Source organism: Pollachius pollachius (genome assembly GCF_949987615.1).
Source record: "Pollachius pollachius genome assembly, chromosome: 9".
NCBI classification, from domain to species: Eukaryota; Metazoa; Chordata; class Actinopteri; order Gadiformes; family Gadidae; genus Pollachius; species Pollachius pollachius.
This window is the reverse complement of record NC_136942.1, coordinates 9,979,038-9,998,913: the sequence shown is the minus strand read 5'-3', so window position 1 is coordinate 9,998,913 and position 19,876 is coordinate 9,979,038. Positions and strand designations below refer to the sequence as shown.

Sequence of the window (19,876 nt, the reverse complement as noted above, 5' to 3'; positions counted from 1 at the left end):
TGCTGACCCTCTGACCCTGATCACAAGGGGCACCTTAACTCAGAATGGCTTCTCTCTGATACCTGTTCTAACACGGACATCTGCAATTCCAGTGTGCGTTCCCAGCTGCGTGTGCTCCCAGCCCAGGACTGTGGAGAAGGGAGGATATTTTCAGAGTGCTGGTTTCCCTCGTCTGTGCGACCACAGAACTGGGCTGCTCTCCCTCTCTGTCCACTGTTCCCACGCCTCTCTCTCCGCTCTGAATACATATTTAGAGAATGGACTAGCCGGGTGAATCACATCTCTCCCCGCCACGCACCCTGGCCTTCTCACACTGCGTTAGTCGTCGTATTTACAAACAGAACCGTGGGCACGTGTGGCTCTTCGTTTGAGTTATCTAGGAACGATTCTCACTCTACTCACTAGCCTAGCACCAAACCTGAGTCTAGGCTTAATAAGATTCAACAATGTTATAGAGTGTTACTTAACTCACTTTCCCATATCTGACGGCCTTAAGTACAATATTTAATAATCAGAAAAATAATGAATAAGTGAGAACAATATTCCATTTTGGTCACTGGTCGAATACTTCCAGTCAGCTGCCTTGCTCCAGAGCACTTCAGCAATGGAATGACAACTCTAATAACAACAACAACGGCAGCAAACAATGGCGCCACCATGGCATCTGTCAGCTTCCGTGTTGGTGGTACGCAGGCTGGCTGCTGTCCCACTACCTACTTTCCATCATCATCGTCTTCCTCTACAGATCAATCAGACAACCGTTGCTAATTGGTTTGCTTTAATGGCCCGGAGTGGCAGCAGCATCAATACCACTGCTACGTCTGCGAGAGCTGAGCTGTGAATTGTGTTCTGGTAATGACCAATGGATAATAGATTAATATCAGCACTTCCTCTAGAAACCACTACCCTTTTTTGACTCTGGTGTTGATACACACCAGTGGTCCCAGTCCCTAAAAGGGTAAGTGGTGTGTGTGTGTCTGTATGTGGGTGCGTGTGTGTGTGTGTGTGTGTGTGTGTGTGTGTGTGTGTGTGTGTGTGTGTGTGTGTAGTAATCTCTTACATGTGTAATGAATGAGATCCTGGGCCGAGCAAACTTAAGGTTCCTCTAAAAGCAATCCCAGCAGAGCAAAGAAAATAAACAGATAAATGGATGGAGTGAGTGGAGCGGAACAAAATTACCAAGAGACCAAGAAAGGGAGAGAGACCTAGAGAGAGCAGAGAGAGAGAGAGAGAGAGAGAGAGAGAGAGAGAGAGAGAGAGAGAGCAGAGGGAAAGAGCGAGAGAGCAGAAGAGAGAGCTAGAGAGAGAGCAGAAGAGATAGATAAAGGGAGATAGGGAGAGAGAGAGGAAGAGAGAGTAAGAAAGAGAGAGAGGAGGAGAGAGAGAAAGAAAGAAAGGGAGAAAGAGAGAGAGAGAAAGGGAGGATGGAAGTGAATAAGCATAAGAGAGTTTTGCAGAACTGTTATTGGAGACTTATAAGTCATTTCTACCCTAAAGACTTCCAGATGTGGGCCTGCCCCTGCACTCAATATGGGTGAAAGAAATGTCTGTGTGTGTGTATTTGTAAAGTGCAGAAAGTGAAAGGGAGAGAGAGGCAGAGAGACAGGAAGAGAGGCACATGCTCAATGTGTCCTTCCTGCTCTGTCAGTCTTCAGTCTACACTCTAATGCCTTCCCGTAATGAAAAACAATGTGTATTGTTACTCTATTGTAAGTATGTTGTAACTATCATTACTCTATTCTAACTCTATTGTAACCCTATGGAACTCTGTTGTAACTGTAGTGTAACTATTATCCCTCTAATGTTACTCCTTTGTGACTCTATTTTCACCTTTTTGGTACTTTATTGTACCTCTATATTTAGAGGAGGCAGGCGGAGCCTTTCAGTGGCTGTAATGACAACTGTCGTGGTGGTCAGCGTAGCATGGGTGTGTGTGGGTGTGTGTGTGTGTGTGTGTGTGTGTGTGTGTGTGTGTGTGTGTGTGTGTGTGTGTGTGTGTGTGTGTGTCTGTGTGTGCGCCCCACCTGGTCCTCACACCAGTGTTCACCACGTGAACGAAGAAGCCTGTCAACGTGTGTTGTGTTACAGGAGTCCTACAGTTACACAACTACAGCACCGATCACATCTGCAACCTGACTCAACTCTCAGGCCGCATGTGTGTGTGTGTGTGTGTGTGCTCCACTCCACTATGTGTCAGCTTCTCTCCTGGCGTGTGCTGCAAAGCGTGCACAACAAAAGAGCTTTGTGCTGCTCTGTGTAAGAGAGAGAGAGGGAGAGGGCGGGAGAGAGAGGGTGAGAGAGAGAGGGCGAGAGAGAGAGAGGGGCTGGGGGTCTGGTGCCTCACAAAGACCACCACCCCCCTCCCCCCCCCCAGCATAAGCCCCCTGAACAAGCCAGCGCCTCTCCTTGCCAATACAGGCCCCTGGCCCGGGATCAATGATGGGGGAGACGAGGGAGGGCTGGTGGGTTGGGGTGGAGGTGCGGATGTGTACGTTATACGTTGAGGGGGGAGGGCACAGGGTGGGGGGCGGGGGGGGCAAGCCAACGTGTTGCAGGGGAAGAGGGGTGTGTGAGTGTGAGAGATGGAGAGAAGAAGAGAGAGAGATGGAGAGAGAGAAAGAGAGGGAGAGGAAGACGCAGTGTGTGTGTGAGTGTGGAAAAGAGAGAGAGAGGGAGGGGTAAAGGGGGAAGAGAGAGAGAGAGAGAGAGAGAGAGAGAGTGTGTGTGTGAGTGGGACCGAGTGAGAGAGAGAGAGAGAGTTAAAGAGAGAGAGAGAGAGAGAGAGAGAGAGAGAGAGCCAGAGTGACAGGGGGAGGGTCGAAGTCACCAACAACAGAGCTGTGTGCCAGCAGGCTGCCGGCGGCCAGCAGCCTGGGGTCCGACTGATGGACCAGAGACACACTCAGTCACTCCGTCACCGCTCACACCACCCTGGGCTGCTCCTCAGCTGCACTCCATCTACTGGAGCCCCCCCCCCCCCCCCCCCCCCCCCTCTGCTCAGGAGGGCCTCCATCTACTGGAGGCCCTCCTGAGCATGGCTCTGCCCCTCCACCTCTTCCTCCTGGCCTCCATCGTCTCTCTCCATTTTAGAAACCTGCTCTATCACATCCTCAAAGGAGAGATGATATAACGTGCACTCACATTTTGGGGATTCCGCTTTATCAAAAGCGACTTACAACCATTCACGCACACATTCACACACCGACGGCAGAGTCAGCCACGCAGGGCAACAGCCAGCTCGTCGGGAGCAGTCGGGGTGAGGCGTCTCGCTCAGGGGCACCTCGACACTCAGCCCGGAGGAGCCGGGGATCAAACTAGCAGCCTTCCGGTTACGACAACCCGCTCCACCTCCTGAACCACTGCCGACCCACGTGGGTCTTCCTTTCGGGTCTGAGGGTCCGGGAGGGGGAACCAGGCCCGGGCTCTGCTGGTGTTTACCCTGTATCCATCATGTGTGTTCGTACAAAGAGCTGCCATTGTGCCCAGGAGCAAGACCGGGCATCCACCTTTTCCACACACGTGTTGCGCGCACACACACACAAACACACACACACACACACCGGGTGGAAAGTAGCGAGCTGTGCTGAACCGATGGAAAGACTTTCGCCCTCATGATGTTATACATCCAAACACACACTACACACACACACACACACACACACACACACACACACACACACACACACACACACACACACACTGCGTGCACACACTGTCACACACACATACACACACATGCTAACACACACACACACACACACACACACACACACACACACAGACAGACGTTATCTCGCTCACCGTTCGCGTTCTTCCCGCAGATGAGGTGCTCGTAGTGCTGCAGGACGCCCCACAGCTCCGCGTCGTTGTTCACCACCCCCTCCAGGGCCTCAGCCGACCCGGCCCCGTCGGGCCCCAGGTGGCCCCTCTCCGCCGACAGCACGCGCGCGCCGATCTCCTCCACCAGCGCCTCCATGCACGCGGTCAGGCAGATGGCCGCGTACTCATGGACGCGCACGGCAACGCGCGTATCCACCATCCAGCGGAAGAAGCGGCCCACGGAGAAGCGCAGGCCGCACCGCGCGGACTTGCCCTCCCGCAGCAGTTCGCCGGCGCTCATGCTGTACAGCGAGATGGCGCGGACGGTGGCCGAGACGCAGTGGTCGGCCAGCGCCCAGCTCAGCACGAGCCGCATGGCGCTCTGCACCTCGAAGCGCGTGCAGCGGCAGTGCATGACACTGAGGCGCTGCGCCTCCCGCGACACTCGGATGAGTGCGCGGCGGAGCAGCGTGGACAGGCGCCGCACCGCCTCCGGGGAGAAGATCGGGGCAGTGGGACCGCATCCCCCGGACACCTTCCGCAGGATGTGGGCCACGTCCTCCTCGTTCCAGGGGAATTCCTCGAGGTCGGGCAGGCGGGGGCACTTGGAGAAGATGTCCTCAGGGTCCTCCGGGAGCACCGTGTTGACCGTGTCCCAGCTGTTGTTCCGGCTGTTCATGGAGCCGGAGTAGTACCACCAGTTGCCCCCCCGGGGGTGCGCGGCCGTGACGAACGCCTGCTGCGAGGTGGAGCGGTTGGAGGAGGAGAGGCTGAGGGACCGACACGAGTCCCCCGCCCCGCCGTAGCCCGAGTCCAGGGTCAGGTCCTCCAGGGTCTTCATGTGGGCGTTGCTGATACCTGCCATGGTAACTCTGGTTAGGGTGGGTCTGGTTGACCCACTGAAGGGAGAGTGGGGCGATACTTCAGGGTGAGCTGGTCAGACTGGTTACGCAGCGACGCGCTGGTCTGGGCACGCGTTCTGCTGCGCGCAGGGCAGCGAAACGGAGCCGGAACCACCACGAATGAACGCTTAAATGAAGTTAGCAATCTGCCAAGGATCAACTTACTCAACCCTCTGCTTCGGCCTCGGTAGAAGACGCGACGTTCCGGGACGCTCCGGGACGCACCAGTCCAGGAGTCAAGGTCCAAACCGAACACCAAAAAAGTTCGCTATCCTCTTCTCATCTGAGTTGCTCGGGTTTCAAACTTTCCACCGGACGGGAAGCTGTGTGTAAAGAGAATAACAATGTGTCCTAGCTTCTTTAGAAGTCAGGTCCAAGTCCATCTGACGTCCGAACCGAGAAGGGGCGTTTAGTTTTGGCAGTTTAAACTCCTGCAGGACTCCTCAACTCATCCCTCCCACGTCCTCAGGACCTCTGATCAGTCCTCAGGACCTCCGGAGCGAAACACATAGGGGGCGGGCCCTCGGTGTTTCTACCACCAATCAGGAGGTGATAGACGCGTTGGGCAGCCAATCAGAGATCTAACCGTGAAAACTTTGTTTGAGCGTGTAAATCGCTCGATGGCACGTAAACAAACAGTAACAATTATAATTCCTACGTCCTAGAGTGTGTATTGACGTTCCCCTCCATTTCACTTTAAAGCTTTGACAACAATGAACCTTTTGTTCCTTGTTTAGCGTGTGGGATATCTGCGAGTGGAGGCCCAGGCGAAGTCTTTATCTGGTTTTATCTCCTCTGTATGCGAGGAGAGGAGTTTAATCGAATTACCAGAATGTTTTGCTTGGCGGATTTTATTTTCATGCTTGAAAAATGCATGATGCATGTGTGTGTATGTGTGTGTGTGTGTGTGTGTGTGTGTGCGTGCGTGTGCGCGTGTGTGTGTCTGTGTCATTGTGTGTGTGTGTGTGTGTCATTGTGTCATTGTGTGTGTGTGGGTGTGTTTGTGTATTTATCAGTGTGTCTGTGTGTGTGTGTTTTTTGTATGTGTCAGTGGTTGCATGTGTGTGTGCGCGTGACCACAGCCTGTAACAGGGTGTGATTTACAAGCCCTTGTCTATACCACAGAGAACCTCATGTCGGTTAATCTGGGGAATGGAGACGTCATTTATGAGATTACATTTTCCGTAGCCTCCATTGATCCAAAGTGATATCGAATAAATAACAAGCTGTGTGTGGCTTTATCAGCGTACAGGATGACAGGCTCATTTAATGATGCAAATTTCAACCAAATCATTCATAATAAACTTGATTGTTGGCCACATTTGTCCGTCCAAGTTGTTATTGTGTGTCATTGTGTGTGTGTGTGTGTGTGTGTGTGTGTGCATTACTGTTTGTTTGTGTGTGTGCGTGCATCAGTTTGTGTGAGTGCATGTGTCACTGTGTGTGTGTGTGTGTGTGTGTCTGTGTGAGTATGTGTGTTTGCGCATGTGTGTGTGTGTGTGTTTGTGTACGTGTCAGCCATACATTTGCTTGAACTCACGGGAAGCATTCAGAGTAAACTCTGCTTTTATGGTAGGGCATGTCATCTTGGGCTGAGGCCAATGTTTATGCTTTTAACCCATGACATCATGGCTTCAGAGTCAGCACACACACGACACACACACACACACATCACGTCCATGTGTGGAAACCATGGTTAGACATACTGTAATGAAGACTGACACACAGTCATGTGACACATACAGACATGATGATATCCTGTCTGAATGTGACACATAGACACACACACCAACACACAATCATGCACACACTCACACTCACACACACACACACACACACACACACACACACACACACACACAAACACACACACACACACACACATATGCAGAAACACATTGGCTAAGGATTAGCTCTAATGTTCCAGGTTAACTGACATAATTAAGGTAGGGCATGCTGACCCTTTGACCCGCTTCACAAGGGACACCTTAACCCAAAACACACACACAAGCGTGCAGACACTCAAGCACACTCACACACAAACACAAGCACAGGCACTGGCCAGGAACACACATCCACACAGACGCTCTCAATATCAGACGCACACACACACACAAACGCACACACGGATGTGGGCAGTTGCCTAGTCTTTTTGCGCCTTGTAAATGTGGTTGATTTACATTTACATTTTACATTTAGGGCATTTAGCAGACGCTTTTATCCAAAGCGACTTACAATAAGTGCATTTGTTACAATAAGTACATTTGTCATAAGAAGTGAAACAATATATCGCTGTCGGTACAGTAAAGACGTTCATAGAACCAGGTGCAAGTATTACAATCGCTAGGCTAACCCATTCCCCGTGTAAAGCGGCGATAGCAGCTCCTGTAGATGCTACACAATTAAGTACCTTGAATAAGTGCAATGTACAAGTGCCAGGACGTACAACATTCAATGGTGGCTGTGCATTGGTTTCTATGCAGAGTCGAGATGAACTCTGAACAGGTGAGTTTTGAGTCTTTTGCGGAAGCTGGTGAGCGACTCTGCGGTCCTGACATCGGTAGGGAGCTCGTTCCACCACTGAGGTCCCAAAACAGAGAAAAGTTGTGACTTTGCTGATCGACCTTTGCTTGCTCTTAGAGATGGCGGTACCAGACGTCCAGCTGAGGTAGTTGAGCGGAGGGATCGAGCTGGGGTATGTGGCTTTACTAATGCTTGGAGGTAGGCAGGGGCAGTTCCATCGACTGCCTTGTATGCCAGTACCATCATCTTCAATCTGATGCAAGCTATTACAGGGAGCCAGTGGAGGTCTCGGAAGAGGGGATACACTGCGCGGGGATTTACCCGCGGTTAGTTATTATCAGCCTGCTAATTTTTTACCATCAGCTGTTTGCCATCCCAGTTTTTTTCCTTATTGCATTTCCTTTCATGCCATCATAACCTGTCAGACAAATCCTTCATTATTTTTCCAGATAATCTTCTTATTTGTCTTGGCTGGGTAGATTATTTATTTGCACATCGTATTCTAGTTTATTTGATAATGAAAACAGTATTTTATCATAGTCTCGGTCCAGGCTTATCTGATGTTTGTGTTCTCATGCAAAAGCCTCTTTAATTCAGCTGGTTTGTGTTTTATCTTCATTAAAGTGTTGCCAAAATAAACAAAGCTTATGAGTTTATGCTAAAAAGTAAAAATTTGACTCCGCTGTTGGTTGGTTCATTCATCTAAAACGCATTACTGATAATAGGGTGGGGGGGGGGGGGGGGGGGGGGGTTGTAAACCGGGGGTAGTTACAGCAATGAGTGTAATCAAATGAGAAAATACCTTCACAGCGAATCACTAAGCACACAGACACACACACTCACACACACACAGACACACACACACATGCATACTCTCACAGATGCACACACATATCCTTAAACTCTCACCCACACACTCTCAAATGCAAAAAAAAACACACGCACACATACTCTTAAACTCAAACCAAAACATGCTCACAAACACACACACACAAATACACATTCTCACTCACACACATACATGCACACAAACACACATACACACACACGCACTCACACACACACACACACACACACACATGCATGCACGCACGCACGCTCACCCGCACACACACACAAAGACTCTTGACCTCAGCACACACACACACACACACACACACATTGAAAGTTAACCAATGAGCTCAGCCCTGGACCACGGGCCATAGAGGGCCCCCCAGGGGTCCGACACTTGCGTCAGGCGGACCCTGGCGGACCGTGACGTGTGTGTGTGGACCCCCCCCGTCTCTGGTGGGTCTGCCCGGAGTTAACAAGCCCCCCTAATGTCCGCCACATCCCTCCCGCACGCCCGCCAGGCCGGACTGGAAGGGCTCTGGGTGAGACCCAAGAACAATGCTGACAAAAGGGGAGCGAACCCAGGGAAACCTGCGAGTGATTACCCTCACAGAGTCACAATATCCCTGGCCACCCAACCTCACACCACACGTACACACGCACACACACATAAACAGAGACAAAACATACACAGACACACGCACACAGAGACACACACACACACAATATACACACACACACACACACGCAGACACACACACACACAAACAGAGGCACAAACATACACACAGACACACACGCAGACACACATGCACACACACATAAACAGACACAAACAGACACACGCATGCAGACACACACATGCACACACACGCAAACATATACACACACAGACACGCACACAAGCACGAAAACACACAGACACACACACTCACACACACACACACACACACACACAGACACTCAAACGGGCACGTAGACACACACACCGTCGCCACACTCTGTTGTTGCTGTGATTTGGTCCCATGGAAACCACAGTAAAATGTCATAACATTACATTTTAAAATGGATAGAGATTGTTTATAAAATATAAAACAATGTAATATTAACAAACGGAGTTTCCGTTTGAAGGGTTTGGTTTTAAAATAAATGTCAGAATCGTTTTAAAATCCTTAGCGTCTTTGACAGCTCTGCCCCACAGAGCCCACAGCCAGCCCCATCGTGTTGTCACACGCATCAGTCCTGATCGAGGGTGTGAGAGACCCAGGGAAATTATGCTGAGGGACAGCGTCTCAGTGAGGGTGTGTGTGTGTTTGTGCGTGCATGTGTATGTGTGTGAGCAAGTGAATTGATGAGAACAAGAGAGAGAGAGAGAGAAAGAGAGAGAGAGAGAGAGAGAGAGAGGAAAGAGGAAAGCGAAAAACAAGAACAGTTGAACAATGTTTACGCTTAAAATAAGTATAATTTATGTAAAATGGACGATGAGCTTTTTGGGAGGGACAATTATTCTGACGGTAATCTGATATCTTGCTGTTCCTGTAAAAAACAATTAAAATGTTTAAGATTGATGCCATTTAACAGCCATTATTTAAATGATTTCACCGTTTCGTCATTCAGACCGTGTACCATCGAGTGTGCAGCAGGTGCGCCCCCATGCGGTGAAAGAGGGAAGTGCTGACGTACAAAGAAGTTCACAGTCGAATCAAAGGATTATTTGCCTTCCAGAACTTGAGAAAATAATTACGCAAAAAATATCATTTACATGAGCATAAAATTTTATTTTGCAAAAAAAACAACAACCAAACAATTAAATGAAATTAATAGTACAATACATTCTTAAATTTCCTTTTCCCTACAAAACAATTTCACAGAAATTACCTTGGAATGTATATTCCTGTTTTTTCATTTCACTCTTTTTTTAAATATATTTTTCCTCGTATTCTACCTCATTTAAATATCCCCATGTCAACATTAAATGAAGCACATTAGTAGCCTAACCTCTTCTACTCTCCAAACTAAACAAAGCTAAAAAAAGGTCGACCTCCAAAATCACACAATCATGAAGTACTGCGTCGACCAACCAGAGTCGTTAATAAGAACCCCGTCCCGCCCCCTTCCCCCTGGTCCAACCAATCAGCTCAATGTACACGAACAGACAGGGTCCGGGGTCCTCAGGCTTCGTCTGAAGGCGTAGTAGCCATCGGGGGGGCCCATCCAAAATCCCAGCTTCAAGGAGGAGGTCCCCAAAGAACAGGTCTTCTTTACAAACAGTATATTCAAATGTACACTGACATCACTGCTGTATAATAATAATGCTAATACTACTAATAATAATATTCATATTTATAATAATAATAATCATAATCTCATGTTTTCTCCTTCCCCTCTGCCTCCCGGAGCTCTGAATAGATAAAAAAAATGGTCTACAGCTAAACCCTGATAAAAAAGGCACACGTTTGTGAAATAGCCATGCCTTCGTAAACCCCCCCACCTGACACGCCCGTTCTGAGCCTCAGACCCCCCCCCCATGCTCGCTCTAAGCTTCAGTGTCCCCCCCCCGCTCGCTCTGAGCCTCAGACCCCCCCAACCCCACGCTCGGCAGCGGATGACTTCAGCAGGGGCGCCGCGTAGTGTGTAATCACCTCCAGAGCCAATATATGAAAACCCATAAACCCATTCTCAAATGACAACGTGTTAAATTAAATACAAAGAAAAGCCATCGCCGGTACACGTCCCCCCCTCTGTGTGAGGTCTTGGGATGCTCCGGAGCCTTGAGGTCACAGAGACTGTGTGGAGGGGAGCATACCATCAGTAGGATCCGGGGGGTGTAAACCGTCAACCAGTTCAGTGTCTCAGAGGAGTTTGAATAGCCAAACCCAGTGCATTTAGGCCTCATGTAACAGAATGTCCACTTAAATAGCATCACCTCTGTATGGCAGAATACCTGTAGTTACTTAAATAAAACACCCACGTTTGTAAACGACAGCTTGAATAGCACTTTAAACTCCTATGACAAAGATACCAGTGATGTTTCGACACGAACACGCACGCACGCACATACACACACACGCACGCACACTAACACGCAAACGCATACGCTTACACACACACACACACACACGCATGCACACACACACACAAACACACACACCAGACACACACACAAAAACTCACACACACACACACACGCACACTTGAATCCGGAGTTTGAGCCAATGAGCAGACGGAGCTCAAAGAAATGAAAGAGAGACGCATCGGAGGTGAGCGATGTTAAACGGAGAGCAGGGAGACATTGAAGCCTCCGTCCTCTCCCTCCGCCGCCCTGCTTTGAAGCGGTGACACACAGGCGTCCTGACGGGCAGTGTTTCAGCGGCCCCGCAGCCGTGTCTCTCTTCTCTCCCCCTCTCCCGCCAGGGGGTCCGGCGTACTGTACCCTCGGAGCTCAACGACAGCCTCGAGGTGTCGTCAAAGCCCCTAGCACACACAAACACGCAAAACTGCATATCAGTCCCTCTGACAGAAATTGCACACAAGTGGATGGACAGAGAGAGGGCGAGTTAGAGAGAGAGAGCGAGAGAGAGACCACTGCTTCCCAGTACGGCGGTCCATCAGTCGGTCGGAGTGAGTCGAGGCGACAACTTGTGGCGGCCGTCCTTAAGTCCACACAGACACACATATCCCATATCCCCCCCCCCCCCCCCCCCCCCCCGGTGACAGAAACAGTCGACCGTAGAAAAGGTTTGATGTCTCTAGTTTCTCAAAGGCAGGGTCCGTCACCCCTCCCCTGTGCAGGTGGCTGGGTGGTCTCCCTGGGCCCGGCAGTATGGGCTGGGGGGGTGGGGGGCTACCCCTTGGGGGGGGACTTCTTGTTCTGAGCGTTCCACATGCCCCTCTTGGAGTGGAAGTAGTGGAAGAAGTTCCTCAGCCGCAGCCGCTCCACCTCCAGTCCGTTCTGCAGCACCCTGGGGAGACACAACGCAGGGGGCAGACGTTAACGACCTGTCGGCCCAGCGGTGCTTCTGCGCTCACCTCTAGGGGGGCTTTGAATGGTAAATGGACTGCATTAATAAAACGGTTTTCTAAGCAGTGGCCACTCAAAGCGCTGTACAATACTGCCTCACCTTCACGCACACATTCACGGCAGAGTCAGACACGCAAGGTGACAGGCAGCCTGTCACGAGCAGTTAGGGTGAGGCGTCTTGCTCAGGTACACCTTGACACTCGGTGATCGAACTAGCAACCTTCTGGTTACCAGCCAATGCGCTCTACCTACTGAGCCACATGCAGCCCCAAGTGCGGGAGACAGACGAGTCTGCAGATGTGTCCGTCCCACCTGATGTTCAGACAGGTTCCTAGATAACCTGGACCGGGTCGGGCCAATCACAACCGTTTATCTAATAGGGAGCGGGGTTTGATACGTTTACGTGACCAACCAAGATGTCTGCCGCTGATGTGTCGTGTGTCACACGCTTCCTTGCTCTGATTGGTTTTCCTATCCAATTATATCCAGGTGTATTTTGGGCTGGTTGATGACGCCCCTTGACAATCGATCATGAAGTCAGAGGGTCTAGACTGATACACATTTGCAAATAATTGATGACATAAGTGAAGTAAAGCAAGTTCTTGCACCACCCATTAACAGTTCATGTTTACAACGAACAACACGTCATGTATTATGCATTGTGTTGATGCAAGGGGTGCTTTGATCAGCATATTGCACGATGCATAAAGAAGTCATTTTACATTAGTAAAAACACTGGTGTATTAGTGAAAGATACTTTTGAATAAATCATTTTTTATTTGTCATACTTCAAACTTCAAAGTGCTTTCTGAATGGTGGATCTCTGTCGACATATTGTGAAAGAAGCACTTTCAAATTGAGAGGTGCTTGAAGTCTTTGAAGAGGTAAAAGGTATTTATCAAACTGTTTTATTTCCTCGAAACACACCTTAGTCAAACAAACCCTTAAACGATGAACAAACACTATGCAGATCAGTTCAGTATTTGTCGCAGAGTAATCGTCCCAAATACTTGTCCTACTGCGCATATCAACCCTCAACCAACCGTTTAACAAACCTTATGCTACATGATCGTTAAATACATGATCATGATTGGTCGATTATGTTCCAAGTTTGAGCATTCAATTCCAGTTACGGAGCAACACTTATTCAACCATTTGGGATCAATGCTTGGCTTTACAAACCAACATCCACGATAACAACAGTCGAAAACAGCGCTCCCCCGGGTGTCAATGTAAGAACACACAGACCTCAAAGCACAACGGAACAATGTCTTCATTTCAACCGATTTGCTCGATAAAACCAAATAACACCCCCGATGAAATGGACTAAAAGGCTGGGGCCTCGGTACCCATCAACCCCCCTGTCCAGTAGTTCCCAGTCCTCCCAGTCCCCCCCACGCCCCAAACATGGACCCTCAACCTGGATGGAGACCGGGCCTCACCTGTCCAGTAGCTCCCAGTTTTCCCAGTCCCACCCCCCATGGACCCCCAACGTGGACGGAGACACTGACTCACCTGTCCAGTCACCCCTCCCTCTCCCCCCTCCCTCACAGGGACTCACCTGTCCAGTCACCCCTCCCTCTCCCCCCTCCCTCACAGGGACTCACCTGTCCAGTAGCTCCCAGTCCTCCCCCCCCCAGCGGTCCTTGTACTCCTCTGTGTTCATCCCCCCGATCTTATCGAAGTCCGACTTGTAGAGCCCCAGCAGGCCGAAGCCGTTCACCTCCCAGTACCCTGAGAGGGGGGGGGGGGGGGGAGAAGGCGAGAGACAGACAGAGGAGTGAGATTGTGTGCGTTGTGTGTGAGTGTGTGCACGTGTGTTACAGTACGTGCATGTGTGTGTGAGTGGGCATGTACGTAACCGTGTGTGTGTGTAAGTGTGTAGGCGCGTGTGGCTGTGTGTGCGTGCGTGCGTGGGTACGTACGTGTTTGTAAGCATGTGCGTGTGGGTGTGTGCGCGTGTGTGCGGTGTGTGTGTGTGTGTGTGTGTGTGTGTGTGTGTACCATCGGGCTCCAGCGGAGAGCTGCCACAGCCCAGCCTCATGAGGATGGGGGCGAAGGCCAGCCGGCCCTCCACACAGTGCTTCCTGATGCTCTCCAGGATGTTGGGGGGGAAGTGGATGTGGAGGTCGCACAGGAACACGATGCTGTGGCTGTCCTGCAGGGGGCAGCGCACACACACACACACACACACACACACACACACACACACAAAGGGACTACTAGTTTAAAACTCAGTTCTTGTTGCTCCCTGCATCACTCAGGTTGGTGCTGCACACAGGATGAGGTGTGATATCATGTATACATACTGTATATTTACATAAACATATTTAAATACCGGTATTTGAATATATAGTATGTATATATACGTACACATTATTATATATATGTGTATATACAAATTCCAACCTTTACCTCTTTTTTTATTATCCTACTGTAATTTTTTTGCTGCTCTGGATCAATAACGTAAGATGCAATACTTGATGAGCAATTGATACAAATGTATTGATCATGGTTAGGCCTTTTGTGTGTGTGTGTGTGTGTGTCTGTGCATCCCTCTGAGTATTTGGGATTAAAGGGCAAGGAGATCCCCGATCAGTATAAATGTCATCACTTTCCCATAATGCTTTGCGCCATTATGGATGAGTGACAGAGCCGTCATTTCAAGGTGGCAACGCTGGCACACACACATACACACCCTACTGCCTTTGGGGGATCTGTGTGTGTGTGTGTGTGTGTGTGTGTGTGTGTGTGTGTGTGTGTGTGTGTGAGTGTGTGTGTGTGTATGTATGTGTGTGTGTGTTTGTATGAGTTGACAGGAAGCTAGCTGTCAGTCTGGTTCTGTCATCCTGTCATGCGACCTGGTTAGGGAGGGTCCAGAGGGAGTGGGCGGGACTTAAGGAAGGCAAATAAGGAAGCATTTCATTGGCTGTGAAGCACCGGAGACTGACGAATAATGAATAGTGTTCTTTTTTTCTGTCCATCAGGGACACATGGTCCCTCTGACTGGTTTCTCTTCATCTAGAATCCATACTCTGTGTGTGTGTGTGTGCGTGCGTCCGTGCGTGTGTGTGTTTTTGTGTCTGTATTTGTGTGTGTGGATGCGTGAGTGTGAGAGAGTGAAAGTGTGTGTGCTTATGAGAGAGAGAGAGAGAGACACATATTTTGTGTGAGTGTGAGAGAGGAGTGTGTGTATGTTTGCTTGTGCGCATGTCATGTGGTGTGTGTGTTCATGAGTGTGTTAGTGTGTGTGTGCAGGTGTGAAGGTGTGATGGTGTTATGATGAAAAGGTGTGAGATTGCATTTCTGTGTTATATTTACGTGTGTGTGTGTGTGTGTGAGTGTGTGTGTGTGTGTGTGTGTGTGTGTGTGTGTGTGTGTGTGTGTGCGTGCGCATGTGTGTGTGCGTGTGTGCGTGTGTTCGTGTCCCTTTAAAGTGTGTGTTTTTGTCTTTTCCCTCTCCCTTGCAGCACGGCTCGGTGCTGCAGGCTGGATTCTGGGACCCAGTTTCCTGACGTTGTAATCTCAGAGTGCTTCCTTCGCCGCCTGCTCTCACCTCGATGGTATCCACTCCAATCTGCAGCCCGGCCGACCGCTCAAAGTTCCCTTCCCTCCTCAGATACTCGTATCTGTGGTAACACAAAGACACACAACCCCAGTCACACACTTAACACCCCCTCTTTCCGGCGGTGGGGAGGAAGTGAGACAGATTTTATCTCACTCTGGGCGTTTAGGGGAGCTGCCCCCCTGAGCTGCACCATTGTGTCAGAACTGCTGGGAATCGGTGTGGAATTCAGAAAGCACTTTGATACATGACATCTACTTTAACCTGTTAAGCCCCTTTTTATGTTAGTCTACTCTGAAGTGGTGGTAGTTACAAGTTCCCGGATATGTCTTTGAGTGGCCATCTTTTAATCTACACACGGCTACAAACCCCATGCCGGCAAACCAGACCGACGTACGGCTATTCTTGTTTTCCATGAGTTTTAGACAAGGACTAGCACAAGAAAAGGGCTTGGAGCTTAAGAGGTTGGGTTGTCTACCGCTAAAACGTATAAAGGTGACTCACCTCATCATTTTATCAGGGTACTGTGGTCGTTTATCAGGGTACGGCGGCTTTTACAGGGGTACTTTGTTTGTGTAAGGGGGTGCTGCAGTCATTTACCGGGGTACCGGTCATATATCAGGGTACTGTGTTGGGATAAGGGGGTACGGCGGTAAGTTACCGGGGTACTCTGGTCACACAAGGGGGTACTCTGGTCATATAAGGGGGTACTCTGGTCGTGTAAGGGGGTACTCTGGTCGCATAAGGGGGTACTGCGGTCACACAAGGGGGTACTCTGGTCATATAAGGGGGTACTCTGGTCGTATAAGGGGGTACTCTGGTCGTGTAAGGGGGTACTCTGGTCGCATAAGGGGGTACTGCGGTCACATAAGGGGGTACTCTGGTCGTGTAAGGGAGTACTCTGGTCGCATAAGGGGGTACTGCGTCGTATAAGGGGGTACTCTGGCCGTGTAAGGGGGTACTCTGGTCGCATAAGGGGGTACTGCAGTCGTATAAGGGGGTACTCTGGCCGTGTAAGGGGGTACTCTGGTCGTGTAAGGGGGTACTCTGGTTGTATAAGGGGGTACTCTGGCCGTATAAGGGGGTACTCTGGTTGTATAAGGGGGTACGGCGATCACTCACCGGGGTACGCTGCTCTCTCGGAGCGCCGTCTCCACGTCCATGTCCTCGCTCTCGAAGTCCACGATGATGATGCTGAAGTTGTCGTCCTTGGTCTGCTGGTGGAGGTTCTCCATGTCGACGATGAACTGTTGCACCCAGCGCGCCTGGTTCTTCACTGGGCACGGCGGAGCAGGGAGGGGGCGGCAGTGAGAACCAGATCATTTACGTATACATTCAGCAGACGCTTTTATCTAAAGCGACTTACAACCACTCATTCACTCATTCCCACACTGACGGCGGAGTCAACCACACAGGGCGACAGCCAGCTCGTCGGGATCGGTTAGGGTGAGGCGTCTTGCTCAGATTGAACTAGCAACCTCACGGTTACCCGCTAACCCGCTCCACCTCCTGAGCCACATGCCGCAATGCTGCCCCAAGCGGGGGGAGATAGACGAGTCTGCAGATGCGCCGACGAACTTCGACGGCGAAGTCAACCACGCAGGGCGACATCAAGCTCATCGAGAGCAGTCAGGGGGGGGGGGGTCTTTCTCAGGGACATTCAGCTAGATGATCGAACTCAGCAGCCAGTGATCGAACTAGCAACCTTCCGTTTCCGTTTCCGTTTTCCTGAGCTACCGCCGCCCCAAATCCCTTTATCAATATTAATACAGGGTTGAATAAATCGGACTAACGCCAAGCGGAGCAGTGGAGCGGAGCGGAGCAGATCTAGAATAATCTCTCACCCTCGTATTAAATCACTCAGGGAGCAGAGAGCATAAAACGGAGCCTGCACAATATATCACATTTATGTGGAAGTCCCGGTGCGAATAGCCCCGCGGTGCTCTCTATCTCTGCGGATTAGAGACGCCGTGTTTAATACAAAGTGGAACCGCATTGCACATGTTTGAAATGCAGCGGCCTGTTCGTAACATCGTGACTCGGGAAAGACCTCGTCCGATTCACGGCTCGAAAAATGAATAACACAGTGAAGGTCAATAATAAGATATTCAGTCCGGGGAGCATGTGACACAATCATGTTGCATTAGCATAACGAGTAAAAATTCCCTTTTCTTTATTCCATTCCGTTTTCCAAGTGTGGTCTCTCTCTCCATCGAATACAGTCGAGCGTTCAGTGCTCCCTGGAGCGTTACGTTGCAACACGCAGGATTCTGAGGATTCTGTTCAGGGTCCAGTACGTCTTGATGTCCCCGAGGGGCAATTTGCTTTACAGCAGTACTTTAAGTACACCACAACAACAACAACAACACCGGCGTGCTAGTCGATGATGAAAAGCTCTGCTGGGATCGTAGCCCCAGCACATCCACACAGGAAATATGCCGTCTTTAAATGATGATAATCACTCTGTGCTCGAGTTCAAACTGCACAGAGACCGAAAACACTTTGTTTCACCCGATAACCCAGTGGCTTATTGGATGAATAACAACATGCATCATCTGGAGGAGTTACCTGTGAGGCTTAACCTACTGGGTGAGTTCATCTTACTGAAGAAGATAAACATATTGGTGAAGTTGAAACAATATACTTCAACTTCACTGCGGTACATGTATATATATGTCGGTACAGTAAGGATGTTCATAGAGCCAAGTGCCAAGCACAAACAATCGCTAGGTTAACCCATTTCCTGTATACAACAAGGCTGCTACACAATGCTGAATACTATTTTTAATAACATACAATAAGTGCATACATTAAGGGCACAACATAAAAGTGTACATTAAGTGCGTACATTAAGTGCCAGGATGTACAACACACAATAGAAGATAAGGATACATCATAAACTGGATCAACAACGACAACAACAACAACAATAAGAACCCCAGCAGCACGGTTCCTTGGCGGACTCACCTGGGACCACAAAGTGCACCATGACGTCCTTCCTCCACTCCAGCATGACGGGCTGGCAGAGGAGGGGCTTGGCGTAGGCCGTGCTCCAGGCGGTGGCGCCGGGCCTGGCGGGGGCCCGGGTGGAGGAGGGCGGCGGGGCGGGCGGGGGCGTGACGAGGCCGGCGGAGGGGGGTAGGCCCCCCCCGGGGTCGGTGTTCTCCAGGCTCTCGTCCCCCAGCCGGCCGCGGTGCAGCAGCAGGTAGATGTACTCGGAGAGCCGCACCACGCTGCGGCCGCGCTCCATCAGCTCCAGCTCCACCAGGTAGCGGTTCCCCCGCGCCGAGTCCCGCCGCTTCTCCACGTTGATGATCCGCAGGAGGGTGTAGATCCTGGGGGCCGTGAGACGGTTGGACGTGTTTTGGGGAAGGAGTTTTTTTAGTTTCGTTTAGCATTATTTTTGCTTTTTATTCATGAAGATACAATGAGTAAGACATGAAGAAATTGGAGAGGGAGAGAGAGAGAGAGAGAGAGAGAGAGAGAGAGAGAGAGAAAGAGAGAGAGGAAATTCAGCCAAGGACCACGGTGAGGAATCGAACCCGAGGACGCTGCCATAAGGACTGAGCCCTGTTCTCGTAATGGTCTCAAAATGGCCGAATGTTGCTCTACCATTTAATAAGTCGGTCAGCAGCCACCTGCCTATCCTCCCGACAACATGTCTACTGCATTTTAAAAATACTCCAAAAGAGGGCAAAGAGTGAAATACTGCCTTCCTTCTTCAAGGAAAAAGAAGAGAGCAAACCTGATCCCCCCCCCCCAGTCCCCCGACTGTGAGTTTGCTGCACCAGATTCAAACACATTAAGCTTTCATGTCGGGGCTGGGAGCCAGCCTCTGCCACAGCCGACGGCCCGCCACTCATCATTTAACGCGAGGAACCCGATTTTCCACCGGGGCGATCGAGGGGAGAAGTAGCGCAGGGAGGCGATAGGGAAGCTACTTTAGTCTAATAGCATTGCAGGGGCTGCTGAGCACCGCGGCAGAAGATGATATTTAGCAAACAGGGGTTCGCCCTAACCTGGGCGTGCACGGCCGGCCGTGACCGGAACGTTCCCCGGGAAATGACTCTGGCTCTCCGTCGGCTGTTACATTTGACGCAGCCAGGAGGCGGCCGTGCCCTATCTCGACCCTACACACCCGGCTGTTTCTCCATCACACCTCTGCCGTGCCCTCCCCCCCTTCTCCCCTCTCCCCTGTCCCTCGTCTCCCCCCAC

The 19,876-nt window shown here is 50.4% G+C and overlaps 2 protein-coding genes across 3 annotated transcripts in view; both read right to left on the bottom strand.

Moving 5' to 3' along the window:
• Positions 1-5,195, bottom strand: part of abtb2b (ankyrin repeat and BTB (POZ) domain containing 2b) — a 47,428-nt gene extending 42,233 nt beyond the window's left edge. Inside the window, exons 1-2 of one of the 2 annotated variants that reach the window (XM_079743006.1) lie at positions 4,887-5,195; positions 3,802-4,677 (exon numbers count right to left, since the gene is read on the bottom strand). In XM_079743006.1, coding sequence (XP_079599132.1) covers positions 3,802-4,660 — 859 coding nt within the window. In that variant the 5' untranslated portion in view covers positions 4,661-4,677; positions 4,887-5,195. Of the gene's footprint in view, positions 1-3,801 lie in introns of both variants that reach the window. The other variant, XM_079743005.1, reaches the window with a different exon arrangement.
• A 6,652-nt stretch (positions 5,196-11,847) lies between these two features.
• The window catches only part of b4galnt4a (beta-1,4-N-acetyl-galactosaminyl transferase 4a), a gene marked incomplete at its 5' end in the record, with an annotated part of 135,192 nt that continues 127,163 nt past the window's right edge, over positions 11,848-19,876 (bottom strand). Inside the window, 6 exons of the mRNA XM_079742802.1 lie at positions 11,848-12,037; positions 13,704-13,830; positions 14,101-14,254; positions 15,653-15,725; positions 16,784-16,937; positions 18,629-18,996. Of these exons, the coding sequence (XP_079598928.1) occupies positions 11,920-12,037; positions 13,704-13,830; positions 14,101-14,254; positions 15,653-15,725; positions 16,784-16,937; positions 18,629-18,996 (994 nt within the window). The 3' untranslated portion in view covers positions 11,848-11,919. The remainder of the gene's footprint in view (positions 12,038-13,703; positions 13,831-14,100; positions 14,255-15,652; positions 15,726-16,783; positions 16,938-18,628; positions 18,997-19,876) is intronic.